The sequence below is a fragment of the Astyanax mexicanus genome, chromosome 8 (assembly GCF_023375975.1).
Source record: "Astyanax mexicanus isolate ESR-SI-001 chromosome 8, AstMex3_surface, whole genome shotgun sequence".
Classification (NCBI taxonomy): domain Eukaryota; kingdom Metazoa; phylum Chordata; class Actinopteri; order Characiformes; family Acestrorhamphidae; genus Astyanax; species Astyanax mexicanus.
Genome location: NC_064415.1, coordinates 51762843 through 51778340, shown reverse-complemented (window position 1 = coordinate 51778340; position 15498 = coordinate 51762843). Strand labels below are relative to the sequence as shown.

Sequence of the window (15498 nt, the reverse complement as noted above, 5' to 3'; positions counted from 1 at the left end):
AGTGTAATAATACCCCACATTTTTAATACACAGTTCTTTCCAAAACATTCCCAGACATCAAGTGAGTCACTGCCCAGATTTGGCCCGCACTTTTTTTAGACTTTCGTCTGGCTTGAACACTACGGTGGCATGATGCCGATGACTTCATCGGAAACTTGGTGCCAGAACACAGTCACAGCTGGCAGCGGCACGACTGGTTTTGGCAGAAAGTATAAATGATGTACATTTTATACGGCGGTTCAAATCCCCAAAAAATACAGTAGATGTCCTAGAAAGTCACATTTTCACAATATAATGCATACTGTGGACTGTAGTGACAAAACACTCATGGTTAAACAGCATTTTGAACCTGCAGAAGAATGTACACGGCATCTCATGATGCTCATTGCTATCTCACACCCCACAAATAATCTATTTTCACGTCCTTTACCTGTGTCGTTTGAAAAGCAACAGTGCTTGTGAATATATCTATGCTGATGGGTGTGGTGGTTTTGGAATGAGGTGTGTCCAGGTACATTTCTAGTGCATTGCTATCTTGGCAATGTAAAACACAGGTGCGCCACTGACTGAACATGACATAGACAGAGATGTCATCAATCAGACGTTCATTGCTATCTTGGCAGTGAATTGTCAACACAGGCAACCCTCAACATGCGTGCACCCCTGCTTGTTGCACACACATGGTAACCCAGCAGTGCACAAACCCATAGCGTGTGACTGTTTGCAGCAATGCAAACTTTCACATAAAAAAAAAAAAAAAACAGAATAAATGATCATGAAAGAAAAGGTCAGTTTCCTCTGCTGAGAAACATCAGAAACATTCAGGTAGCTGCGCCCATATAATAGCAATCTACCAAAGTCAGATCACATACAACACAGCATTTCTGACATTATTTCAAGGCAGAATTAAATACAGCTCTGGAAAAAAAAAAATATAAGAGACCACTTTCACAGTTTCTGAATCAGTTTCTCTGATTTTGCTATTTATAGGTTTATATTTGAGTAAAATGAAGATTGTTGTTTTATTCTATAAACTACTGACAACATTTCTCCCAAATTCCAAATAAAAATATATTGTCATTTACAGCATTTATTTGCAGAAAATGAGAAATGGCTGAAATAACAAAAAAAAAGATGCAGAGCTTTCAGACCTCAAATAATGCAGAGAAAACAAGTTCATATTCATAAAGTTTTAAGAGTTCTGAAATCAATATTTGGTGGAATAACACTGGTTTTCAATCAGAGTTTTCATGCATCTTGGCATCATGTTCTCCTCCACCAGTCTTACACACTGCTTTTGGATAACTTTATGCTACTCACTCCTGGTGCAAAAATTCAAGCAGCTCAGTTTGGTTTGATGGCTTGTGATCATCCATCTTCCTTTAGAGGAAACTCATCATTTTTAAGTGGTCTCTTATTGTTTTCCAGAGCTGTATGTTTGAGGAGTGAATCTTCACAGTATGGTTTAATGGTACACGTGACACACTTGCCATGCTACATTAAATAAAAACTCTGGTCAAACGCGATTGGTCACACTTAGCACATTTGCGTGAAGTTGATCCAGAAAGAGAGGGAGCAGAATGTGCAGGTGGGATGAGTCAGTTATATCCGTATATTTTCAGCACATTTATATGGACTATTTGTGCACATATTTTGAGTCACTGGCTACGTCACTTATGTGCTGCTAAAATTACAGAACCCCTACACTAAAATTATATAATTATATATACATTTTAACTCATGTTGTCACTTGCTATAATGCTGCTTTATAGGCTTACTATATGAAAATGATTACTATATGAAAATTATCCTATTGTACCCCCTGCACAAGGGGTGTCGCAATGTTCATTGCTATCTTATGCCCTGTCAAGAGCCTTTTTTCACGCCTTGCACCTAAGCAGTTAAAAAAGCATCTACATGATGAGTGTGGTGGTCTGGAAGTGAGGTGTGTTCAGGTGTAAATTTTTCGCATGTTTCTAAATTGGTGGTGGGAAAAACTGGTGCGCCACTGACTGATTAAAACCCTGACAACAGTCACCAGTCAGCTGCCAAATCCTAGCTTAGCCATGCAATTCCTGCTTTTACTTTAACAATAAACAGAATAAAGGAATAAAGAATAAAATAACAATGCTGTTCACTGTTAAATAAGCTACTTGTGCAACTTCACAGCGTGAAAACGCAGAGTCAGTTTCATCAGCTGAGATGATACACTGCAAAAGCACTGCACTTTTAAGCCCACCTGCTTCTTAAAGGGAATGAGAACTGCCACACTGATTGGTTTATTCCACATTACACCCAAATGATTAATGATTACACACCCATGATTAATTTAGAGAACTAGCACATGCCTTTTGCGTGTTTTGAGCCACGCAAGGTGAATTTTTTTGTACCCTCACCCTGATTGGACAGGAGAAAACATTGGGTGGAGACACTGGTGTCTGGAGGCACCAAGGAAGCTTGAGTAGATGGACTGACCTGTTTGGGGGTCAACAGAGAAGTGTGGCTGGCCTTGGACCAGCGTGTAGACCAGCCGAGCACTGTTCCCATAGGTGGGGTCATCCGCGTCCGTCGCCGTCACCTGAACGATGGACGTACCTGAGGTAGAAAAAGAGATAGAAAGAGAGAGAGAGAGAGGTCAGATCAATACAGAACAGTTTACAGAGCACTCCACTCTCCTGAACAGCAGGGGTGCAGCATATCATATTGAACAAACTGTCACTGGTAACATTTTTTTAAAACAATAAAAAATATATATCCATATTGTAATAACAGCAGAATTCTGTTTTAAAAGCAGTTTATTTGGTATCTGTTTTGCAGTTTACTGTTGGGTTTATATGCATGCACTAAATATTCTGCACTTCTATTTATTTTTATTTAAATGTATATTATTATTATTATTATTATTATTATTATTATTATTATTGTGTTGTTTTGTTTTGTTTTATACAAAATCCAAAGTCTTGGTAAGTTACTGTTTATTACAAAATATATAAAACAATCAATGATATTGGATTTATTTGATTTAGTCAAGCAACAGGGATACTAGTATTTAGTATTAATGTACAATTCAAAATATAAAAAAAAAAAAAAGAAAACACTGAATTTAAGGTGTGTCTACATTTTACATTATACAGGTCTGGAAAAAACATATAAGACCACTTAAAAATGATGAGTTTCTTTAACTTATAACCAAATTGAGAAATTCTGGAATATAATCAAGCGGAAGATAGATAGATGATCACAAGCCATCAAACCAAGCTGAAGTGCTAGAATTTTTGCACCAGGAGTGACATAATCTTCAAAAGCAGCGTGTAAGGCTGGTGGAGGAGAACCAGGGTTATTCCACCGAATATTGATTTCTGAACGCTTAATCTCTTAATGAATATGAACTTGTTTCCTTTGCATTATTTGAGGTCTGAAAGCTCTGCATTTTTTTTTTGTTATTTCAGCCGTTTTTTCATTTTCTGCAAATAAATGCTCTAAATAACAATAGTTATATTTGGAATTTGGGAGAAATTTTGTCCGTAGTTTATAGAATAAAATCACAATGTTCATTTTACTCAAACACATACCTAGAAAAAAAGAAACTGATTCAGAAACTGAAGTGGTCGCTTATTTTTTTGCCAGAGCTGTTTACATCTCTCTCTCTCTCTCTCTCTCTCTCTATCTCTATACATATATATATATATATATATATATATATATATATATATATATATATATATATATATATATATATACAGGGCTCTGAGGTGTCCACCGGACTGAGGCACTGCAACTATGTTTAAAAGAGATTGCTGGTTCGAATCCTTGTCATGCAGCTTGCCATCAGCTGCCAGAGCCTCGAGAGGACACAGCTGGCCTTGCTCTCTCTCTCTTGGTGGCTAGATGATGCTCTTTCCCCACATCACTCCAGAGGGTAATGTCGATCAGTACAAGGCTGCATCTGTGAGCTGATGTATCGGAACCGAGACGCTGCTCTTTCTTCCCAGCTATCAGCAGCAGTTTGAAAAGAGGCGGAGTCTGACTTCACATGTTCTGAAAGAGGCATGTGCTAGTCCTCACCCTCCTGGTGTTGGGGCATCACTTGTGATTGGGGGAGTGGGCAGGTGTGGGCGGGTGTGAAATATCGTGATGTTATTTTAAGGCCAGATCGCCCAACCTTACTGGACAGTCAATTACCACTGGCAGACCTTCATTCACTTCATCTCTCTTTCTCTCTCTCTCTCTCTCTCTCTCCCTCCCTCCCTCCATTTTTGCATCTCTCTCTCTATCTTTCTCGCGCCCCTTGCTGCGCTGTGACAAATACTTTATTCACTTTCTCCTTTTCCCCTGCTGCTTACCTTCCCTCTCTCAGCGCTCGCTCTGTCTCACTTCATTTCTCTTCATCTCCGTCTCCAATTCCCTTTTGCCCCCTCTCTCAATCTCTCCGTCTGCTAGTCCCCCCTCTCCAGCCGTCAACACCAATCCCCTGCCCCCCCCCACCTTCCCTCTCCACCCTCCTCGAGTCCCACATGTCCTGTTTCCATCCTCCATCCCTGACAAATATAGACTTTTTTCCCTCCCCCCCCAACCAAATATATCAAAGACTGTCATCCGTCATGTGACGGATGGAAATTGTTTTGGGGTGGGAGGAAGAAGGAGGGAAAGAAGAGGGGGGGGGGCAAGAAAAAAAAGAAAAGAAAAATACACATACAGTGGAGAAAGGACTACGTTTCCCATGGGGCACCGAGTGACAAGCTAAGAGGGAAGAGGGGATTTGTGGGAGCAGCTGTTGCTGTTTTCTGACATCAAAGGCCCGACGGTGTCACCGCGAGACAGAAAGAGAGAGAGAGAGAGAGAGGGCGCGAGAGAGAGAGTAAGAGAGGAGTAGGATGAGGGGATGAGGGGATGGGGGGCGCTGATTACAGATCTATCACAGGTAGTTAAGGAGCTGTGGAATGCAAATGGAAGGCCGCAGAAGAAAAGCAGAGCGCGACGGAGCTGCAGATCAAAAAAAAAAAAAAAAAACACCGCGACAGCTGGGTTGACGCAAAGCACATAAAGCAGCCCGAAATCAGGCCTAAGAAGAGATCAGGACACGAATCACAGTTTCTAGCACTAGCGCTAATGCTAACTTTAGCTAACATTACCAAAGAGTGTAGAGAGATGACCTACGCTCAACCTTCTGTAAACCAGAGCATCCAAAGGTGGTGCACTTTCCCATATGGAACATTATTAATGCTCAAGTTTGCAGATTTGTTGACTTGTTGATTAGTGGAAAAACTTTAGTTTAGATTAGTGGCTGGGCAACAGAGAGCCTAAGAGACCACTTAAAATGATGAGTTTCTTTTTGATTTTAACAAATTCAAAAACCTCTGGGTTATAATCAAGAGGAAGATGGATGATCACAAGCCATCAAACCACCAAACTGAACTGCTTGAATTTTTGCACCAGGAGTAAAGCAGCATAAAGTTATCCAAAAGCAGTGTGTAAGACTGGTGGAGGAGAGCATGCCATAATGCATGAAAACTGTGATTAACCTCTTACTGCAGAAGTGCCCTCTAGCGGGCCCATTCTGACTATGTAAATTAGAATGCTTAAAAGCGTCAAATGTTCTAAAAACACCGACCAACTAACCAACTCATATTCATTAGTACTACTTTAAATACCTGCATGCAAATTTACAGCCATCTACATGAAACCAGTCGCCAGAAATCTCCAACTGAAAACAGCCTGTTTTTTCACATTGTTTACATGAGAAACGCGCCTCCCCAACAAAATAGCCTTATAAAATATTATTAATATGTAAAATAACATCAGATTATATTATTAAAAATTCACTTACTATCACAGCATCCACAATACAGCACTAAACCACAGATAAAATATCCATAAAGTCCTTTATTCTCCTGCTCACTCCTCCTCACAAACATGCTTTAGTTTCAGCACCGCAGCGTCGTATTCTCAAGCTCCTAGCGACCACACAATGTAATGTTTTTTTACGTAAAGTTGTACGTGAATACAAAGCTAAGGATGTCCGCTTCTAGATTCTGTGGTTTTTATTGGTCCACAAACAACTACTTTTCTTGAGTGATCGTCTTTTGAACCAATGGCGTGAGCGCTGGATCGCGCTGGTGTTCAGGGCCGTCCAAACCAGGGCTATTCAACCAAATATTGATCTTGTTTTGTTTGCATTATTTGATGTCTGAAAGCTCTGCATCATTTTTTTTTTTATTATTTCAGTCATTTCTCATTTTCTGCAAATAAATGCTCTAAATGAGAAATGTTGTCCATAGTTTATAGAATAAAATGACTATGTCCATTCTACCCACACGTACATATAAATAGCAAAATCAGAGAAACTGATTCAGAAACTGAAGTGAACTGAAGTGGTCTCTTATTTATTTATTTTTTTTAAGCTTAGAGCTATAATTAAAACAATGTTTTTTTTTTCTCAGTTACCTACCCACTCACTTTCAATGCGCCTTAAATTGGATTTTGGAATTCTAATAAAAAAAAAAAAAATATATATATATATATATATATATATATATATATATATATGTTGATGTAGTGAAGACATTGCAGTTTTAAGCTATGCTAAGCTAGGCGAGGCTGTGCTAAGCTATGCTAGGCTAGGCTGTGCTATGTTACACACTGTGGGCTGCTGGTCATCTTGATGACACAGCCAGTCAATAAAAGCAGATCTCTTTTCTCTTTTTTGATTTTATTTGGTAAAAGAGAAATCAGTGTTTTATTCGGAGGTAAAATAACAGGGTGGTAAATAGGCCTGTAAATGCTGTCAAATTTGCGGCAGATTTGTGGAAATCAATTAAACCCATTTCAGGCTGAAAAGCTGCAGACGGGACCGACTGTCACTTCTAGGCAGCGCTGAGCGAGTGTGACCTGGGAGATAATAAATTTCCTTCCCCGGGCAATGTTGTTATTGACAGAACAAAGGTCATTAAATGTGCAACGCCGAAATTACAGGACACACTCGACTCGATCTGTTCTTTCACGCGACAGCACTGCTGATGAGCATCGGCACCGCTGACCTTGTCAGTGCTCTCGCTCCACGGTGAGCTCTATAAATCTGGGCATCCCGCATCGGGAGATCTTTGATCAAAACCCAAGGCTGAGCAAATATTTCATGGTCAGCCAACTGACACACTGACACTGAACTCACTAAGAGTGTACAAATTCACCAGGGCAATAACTTTGTGGAGATGAATTGGATATACTGAATACAGTATGGAGTTCATACAGTGTCCTACAGTGTACACAAAGTCACAAGTATGTGTGATTTGCACTGAAGACCAGACTTTGACCAATGGATGTCAAGGAAAGCGTCATAATGCTAAAAACAAAACAAGTATAAGTCAGACAGTAAGGGCGTTTTCACACCAGCACTATTTGGTCCCATTAAAACGGACTCTGGTTCATTTATACACTTGTTTCGGATCGATTGAACAGGTGTGAAAACAGTAATGACATTTGGTCCAGTCCCAAATGAACTCTGGAGTGGTTCGCTTGTGCTGAGAACGTGATCCGGTCTTTTATTTGAGCTAAACTGCTGATAAAGTGCAGTTTAATATTATATATTAGCCAGATAACGCTAATTACCATGGCTATAAACAAACACTGTCTTTGCTGCTCCACTATATACAAAAAATGGGAACTTGTTAGTCTAAATAAATAAATAAAAATGTTTAGTGCAAAATAACTACTTAGTAAAAATGTGCAAGTAAAATAAAAACCATATAAAGTAGTGCGTACACCATACCTAGCTTTAGTTTGAGTAAAGCAGTTCGTTTCACACTTTTTCTGTGGACACTTTTGAGTCTGATATTTACTGATATTATTTGGTTTGATTGAAACATCATATAAATATGTTTGAAGCACTAAAGATAAATAATATTGGTTGGGGGAAAAGCTACGGTGGCTGAGAAAGCCCAACGCAGTGCAAATTGAAAAGCGCTGCAAAAGCACAAAACACATCCATCAAAATTACAACACAGGCGCAGCAAATAGAAAAACGCGCTGCAAATAGAACCACAACACAACGGAAGTGAGTCACAACGGAATTTTCCCGGGGGACCTTAAAAGATACTGTACCAGCTAAGCTGCGTCTTCAGTAACGTCTCGGACTTCACTATGTGTACAAAGGACAATAAGTGGCAAACAAGCTTCTGAAAAGTAAGTTATGTTTATTACCTGTGATTACCACGGTTGTGTGCATATTATTAAAAGTTCTGCTTCACAAAACGCCTTGTTTGCCACTTATTGTCCTTTGTACACATAGTGAAGTCCGAGACGTTACTGAAGACGCAGCTTAGCTGGTAAAGTATCTTTTAAGGTCCCCCGGGAAAAATCCGTTGTGTTGTGACTCACTTCCGTTGTGTTGTGGTTCTTTTTGCAGCGCGTTTTTCTAGTTGCAGCGCATTTTTCTAGTTGCAGTGCGTTTTTCTATTTGCTGCGCCTGTGTTGTAATTTTGATGGATGTGTTTTGTGCTTTTGCAGCGCTTTTCAATTTGCACTGCGTTGGGCTTTCTCGGCCACCGTAAAAAGCACGTAAAATTGCACTTATTTTGTTCGTTGTGGAAAAAGTCCCTTTTTTCAACAATTTGAGGAATGGAAATAAGTGGCAGTGCTGACATCATGTGATTTACTCAGAGACCCGAGAGTGAATGTAAATGATGTAAATACAACTGATTATGTGTTTTAAGCAGAGGTGGAAAAAGTACGGAAAAATTGTAATTAAGTAAAAGTACCTTTACTTTGCTAAAATTCTACTCAAGTAAAAGTAAAAGTACCCATCTAAAAAAATCTACTCGAGTAAAAGTAAAAAGTACTCAATTTAAAATGTACTTTGAGTAAAAGTTACATAGTTACTTTTAATTAATTATTTGATGTAAAAAAGTAAAAACAAATAATAAATTAAGTCGTTTTTAATGAACTATTATTCCACATAATAATTTAAACCTTTCAGGCATTATTTGTTCAGACCACCCCATAAAACATTTTTAGTGGTATTGGTTTCTATGATCCATTTTTTTTTCTTTACTGTTAAAAAGTTATGGTCATATAGGTGACTGTAAACCGTATTTTTACAGTTTTACAGGTCATTATTACAAATTACTCATAAAATGTACTCAATTACAGTAACTTGAGTAAATGTATATAATGAAACATATATACATATAATGATATAATAAAACAAGGAACTTTGAAGAAGATCCTTTTTATTAGGTGTATTAACTTGGTCAAGAACTATGGGAAACAACGGAGCTCTGTAACTTTTTCTATCATTTTAAATCCTTATTTCATGCAATAAATGGCATTTTTTTAAGATTCTGTCTCTCACAGTTGAAATGTATCTATGATAAAAAATTACAAATCTCTCCATTGTTTATAGTAGTGGGAAAACTGTGTATCAAATACTTATTTTTTTTTTTTATTTATAGTTAAATCAAATCAGAAAACTGAACTGTGGTGAAACCCTCCCTCTGGTGACAGTACCTATGTTGGCCATCTCGGGGACGGTGGCGCTGTAGGGCCCGTCCTCGAACACAGGTGGGTTGTCATTGATGTCTTGCACCCTGATGATGAACTGGGACGAGGGCTCCAAGGCACGCTCCGTCTGGCTGTCTGTTGCCGTGGCGATCAGCCGGTACTCATCCTTCTCCTCCCTGTCCAAGGGCTTGGTCACGTGGATGTTGCCCGTCTTGTCGTCAATCACGAACACGGAGCCCGCCCCCTCGCCCCGGAGCACGTACCTCGTGCGCCCATCACCTCTGTCCATGTCAGTGTGCAGCTGAGAGAGAGAGAGAAAGCGAGAGAGAGAGAGAAAGAGAGAGAGAGAGAGAGAGAGAGAGAGAAGGAGAAAGAGAGAAAACAGAGCAAAAAGATAAGAGCCTGGAGGATTAGAAGACAGTGACGGCTAAAGAGATGGGGGTGAAAGGAACCAATATCAGAGATTATACAGTTGGTGGAGGTCGGAGTTTGAAAGCCAAGGGAAAAAAAAGCTATAAACCGCTAATCCAACCTCCGGCTCACAAAGAGACAAATCAAAGTCAGCCATTTGGATCAATCATTGGATAAAGAACAACAAACTTTGGAGGCTAAGGGAAAATAAACACGCAGGGAACAAAACATGAAATTGGAGATAAAGGCTGATGGATGGAGGCTTAGGAGCTGATTTGAGGCCTTTAAAGCAAATGGGAGTTGACCACCACCAGAGCGCCAAAAGCATATAATTCTTAAAAAAAAAAAAAAGAAAGAAAGAAACTGCGACAGACTTTTTCGAGCATCAATAAAAAGCTTGTTTTGGAAATCCACAGTCCAGTTCAGCTATTTGTTTTAGTCAAATAACTCTCACTCAACAACAAGAAGAAAAAAGCATTTATATGTTAATGGCCACAACTGTTCTTTGATGGAAATAGGATCAGTCCCTTTTCACAAAAAAACAAGACCAGTTTTTATTTGTTGGGAAGCCATTTACAACTCGAGTTAAAGCTTCAGATGCTGCATGTAGACATGAATAATTCACATATTTGCTATAGACATTGTTATACAATATCTGTTCCATTCCTAAAATCTCATGTCTTTCCATTTGTCACATTCAAATGAGATTAAAGAGAAAACAGCTCAAATCAACACAAGACAAGACAAAACACTTAAGTCAAGAGGAGACAAGGCTGCTCAAGTCAAGACAAGATAAGACCACTCTTGTCAAGTTGAGTCGAGATGGCACAAGTCAAGTCGAGTCAAGATGAGTTGGCATGAAATGAGACAATGCAACACAAGGTAAGGTGAGTTGAGATGAAATGAGATGAGATGACACAAGATAAGATGAGTCGAGGTGAGCTGGCATGAGATGAGACAATGCAACACAAGATATGTTGAGTCAAGATAAGCTGGCCTGAGATGAGATGGCACAACCCAAGATAAGTTAAATTGAGTCAAGATGAGCTGACATGAGATGAGACAATGCAACACAAGATAAGATAAGTTGAGTTGAGATGAGCTTGCATTAGAAGAGACAATGTGACACAAGATAAGTTGACACGAGATGAGATGAGATGAGCTGAGCTGTCATGAGATGAGATGACACAACACAAGATAAGTTGAGACAAGATGAGCTGGCACGAGATGCGACAATGAGACACAAGATTAGTTAAGTCGAGATGAGATGAGATATCATGAGATGAGATGACACAACACAAGATAAGATAAGTTGAGTCGAGATGAGCTGGCAGGAGATGAGACAATGCAACACAAGATAACTTGAGTTGAGATGAGATAAGATGAGATGAGATGAGATGAGATGACACAAGATAAGATAAGTTGAGTCAAGATGAGCTGGCAGGAGATGAGACAATGTAAGACAAGATAACTTGATTTGAGATGAGATGAGCTGTCATGAGATGAGATGACACAACACAATATAAGATACATTGAGTCAAGATAAGCTGGCATGAGATGAGACAATGCAACACAAGATACATTGAGTCGAGATGAGAGGAGCTGTTATGAGATAAGATGACACAAAACAAGATAAGTTGAGTCAAGATAAGCTGGCATGAGATGAAACAAAGCAACACAAGATACGTTGACACGAGATGAGATGAGATGACACAACACAGGATAAGATAAGTTGAGTCGAGATGAGCTGGCATGAGATGAGACAATGCAAGACAAGATAACTTGAGTTGAGATGAAATGAGATAAGATAAGATGAGATGAGATGAGATGACACAAGATAGGATAAGTTGAGTCGAGATGAGCTGGCAGGAGATGACAATGCAAGACAAGATAACTTGAGTTGAGATGAGATTAGATAAGATGAGATGAGATGAGATGAGATGAGATGACACAAGATAGGATAAGTTGAGTCGAGATGAGCTGGCAGGAGATGAGACAATGCAAGACAACATAACTTGATTTGAGATGAGATGAGCTGTCATGAGATGAGATGACACAACACAATACAAGATACATTGAGTCAAGATAAGCTGGCATGAGATGAGACAATGCAACACAGGATACGTTGAGTCGAGATGAGATGAGCTGTCATGAGATGAGATGACAGAACACAAGATAAGATAAGTTGAGTTGAGATGAGTTAGCATGAGATGAGATAATGCAACACAAGATATGTTGACACGAGATGAGATGAGATGAGATGAGATGAGATGACACAGGATAAGATAAGTTGAGTAGAGATGAGCTGGCATGAGATGAGACAATGCGATACAAGATTACCTGAGTCGAGATGAGATGAAGTGAGATGAGATGAGATGACACAACACAGGTTAAGATAAGTTGAGTCGAGATGAGCTGGCATGAGATGAGACAATGCAAGTCGAGATCAGATGAAAAAGCTGTCATGAGATGAGATGAGATGACTCAAGATAAGATAAGTTGAGATAAAATGACACAACACAAGATATGCCGTAGGTGAGACAAGCTGACATAAGAGGAGACAAGCTGGTCTCCTCTTATGGTGAGGTGAGACAAGCTGACATAAGAGGAGACAAGACAAAATGTGTCAAGATGAGTCAAGAGAAGCCAAGATGAGACAAGATGAGTCAAAACCAAACTGTATTGTGTATATATTAGTAGAGACACAACCCAGAAATTCAGCAAATTCAAACTGTCCGAAAAAGAAAAAAAAAAAAAAAAAACAGAGATAGGATCTGATCACTTCACAAATCAGCGTGAGGGACAGTGAGCGCGGAGATCAGACGTGAGGAACAAATGGGAAGTGTCTGCGGCGTGAACAGAAGGAGTGTTGAAGTGAAGCTCCGTAATAACCACGAAGCAACCCAGCGCATCAGCATTCATTCTCATTACTGTTCATACGTGGCCAGAATACAGCCGCCTGAAACAGACCTCCCTCCCGCCGCAATAATGCAACTCCCCGCAGAAGTGTGACATTGCAAGTTTGGAAGAAAAATGGGAGCGGGGAGACGGCGGCGTTTCGTGGGTATCCGAGTGTGGAAACAGCTAAGCACATTTCCCTCAATGGAACCAGAATGGATATTCTTTTTTTTTCCCTCCAAATCAAAATATTCATTGCTTTCCCAGATTGCGCTTTTTGAGGCAAAAAAAAAAAAAAAAAACACATCCCATGAGACGTAAAATCCCCCACCCCACCCTCTCCGTGCCAGAGAGTGGGTAATAGTGGGAGGAAAAGCCGTGGATGTGGCAACGTCTCCTCGATCGCTCCTTCTGTGGCTTTTTTTTTTTTTTTAACAGGGACATTAGCGAGGAAAGTAGCGCCGCGCCTTATTTATCCCTCACGAGCTGCAGCTACTGCAGAGATAACAGAGATAACAGAGATAACAGCGGCGTGGTGTAATACAACATTATTATTTCTCGCTTGCAGCTCATTAAAACATACGGAGAACTTCTCCTCCGTGTAAACTTTAAATCAGTGCCACACTCAGCTGAGCTGGTCATTCATTTTCAATTCAGTGAAAAGTTTTTTTTTATTGCCCACTTACTTACTTACTGACTGAAGCACACATTCTCTACAGTATCAGCTAAGCTCCCTTTGCTTTTTCTTATTCTGTTTTTTTTTTTTTTTTTTTTTTTATAATTTTTGTCATTAAAAAATGCAAAATATCATTATCCTACAATTCTTGTATAATAAACACATACCTTCTCACATCTCCTCGCATGACTTCTAAATCTGTTACCGTGGGTTTTGAGCCGGTATAAAGCTTTAAGGTTTGAGAGAAGTGTGTAGAAGTCTATAGAAGTGTGGAAGTCACCATAAAAAAAGTTTAAAAAGTCTTTGATTAAAAAAAAAAAAACTTTCTAGAATGGATTAGTTGAGAGAATAATAAGATAATAAGAGAGTTCGGCGTCGTTCCTACAGTTTTTACGCATAAAGGATTTAATAGTAGTAGTAGTAGTCGTAGTTTCCCATGACTTTTGTCACATAACATAGAAGCTAATCTGCTGGTGTTGAGACTGTTTTATTATCAAGTCAGTGCAGTGTTTTTTTTCACAAAATCTTACTTTTATGGAGATGTGGATTTCATTTTCTAGCAGCACTTGGTATGCATAATACCTTACAATGACTGTAATAAGCATGTATAATAACTGTATAATAAGTACTTACAGCAGCATTCATAACTCTCCTTCACGCACCATGTGGCCTCAGTTACTCGGTCCTGCCGCTTTGCGCTCTATAACATCCGAAAAATTAGACCGTTCTTGACGCAACAGGCCACCCAACTCCTGGTGCAAGCGGTCGTCATCTCACGCCTCGACTACTGCAATGCCGTACTAGCTGGCCTCCCGGCCTGTGTAGTAAAACCACTACAGATGATCCAGAACACAGCAGCACGTCTGGTCTTCAACCAGCCAAAACGGGCACATGTCACCCCGCTGCTCATTGAGCTCCATTGGCTACCAGTTGATGCTCGCATCAAATTCAAAGCTCTTACAATCGCCTACAAGGTGATGACAGAACAGGCTCCTTCCTACCTGCACTCGCTCCTGAAGGCTTACGCTACCTCCTGGCCGCTGCGCTCCTCCAGTGAACGTCACCTCGCTTTGCCAAACAAACATTCACACAAAGCAATCCAGACTGTTCTCATACAGAGTTCCCCAATGGTGGAACAAACTACCTTCCACTACCAGATCAGGAGAATCTCTCGCTATCTTTAATAAACTCCTGAAGACAGAGCTCTTCAAAGAGCACTTACTCTCCTAACACCTCTAACACACTAACTACTTCTAACCTCATTTCCTTCTTCCCCTCCTTCACTCCTCTATCCTATTATTCCCCTTTGACCTCCTTTTATCCCTATCCAAAGTTGTTTTTACCTTTAAACTTATTTTACATTGTACTTATTGTACTTGACTATTGTAAGTCGCTTTGGACAAAAGCGTCTGTCAAATGTAATGTAATGTAATGTAATGTAATGTAATGTAATAACACATTATAAACTACAAGTATAAGGGTTTAAAGAGAAAGGGCTTATAATGCCTTATAATATATGTTCATAAGAACATTGTACAAATGTAGTGTTGTAATGCACTATAACACAGATTTGGTATATTTTGGTATAATGCATTATAATATGCAGCTATGATTTCTCAAATTAAGCTTTTATATCAGTGCGTAACACATTATAAAGCCTTATATACAGTCATTACTGTCAAGTAATCATTATAGTGAGGCATAATAAAATTTACTTCATGTTTAAAAAGCATATGAAAATTTACTTTACTTAAAGTCAGTAATGACTGTACTGTATATAAGGCTTTATAGTGTGTTACGCACTTATATAAAAGCTTAACTTGAGAACTAGTTGCATATTGTAATACATTATTCCAAAATATACCAAATATGTGTTATAGTGCATTACAACACTACATTGTACAATGTTCATATGAACAGATATTATAAGGTATTACAAGCCATTTCTTTATAAACCCTTATACTTGTAGTTTATAACGTGTTTATGATGTTGCTTAATTAAGTACTTATACAGACTT

At 39.2% G+C, this 15498-nt stretch overlaps 1 protein-coding gene across 2 annotated transcripts in view; it reads right to left on the bottom strand.

Moving 5' to 3' along the window:
- The window catches only part of LOC103025951 (uncharacterized), a 379123-nt gene that overhangs the window by 164634 nt on the left and 198991 nt on the right, over positions 1-15498 (bottom strand). For both annotated transcript variants that reach the window (XM_049482198.1, XM_049482199.1), the window contains exons 5-6: positions 9502-9796; positions 2476-2595 (exon numbers count right to left, since the gene is read on the bottom strand). In XM_049482198.1, the coding sequence (XP_049338155.1) occupies positions 2476-2595; positions 9502-9796 (415 nt within the window). The remainder of the gene's footprint in view (positions 1-2475; positions 2596-9501; positions 9797-15498) is intronic.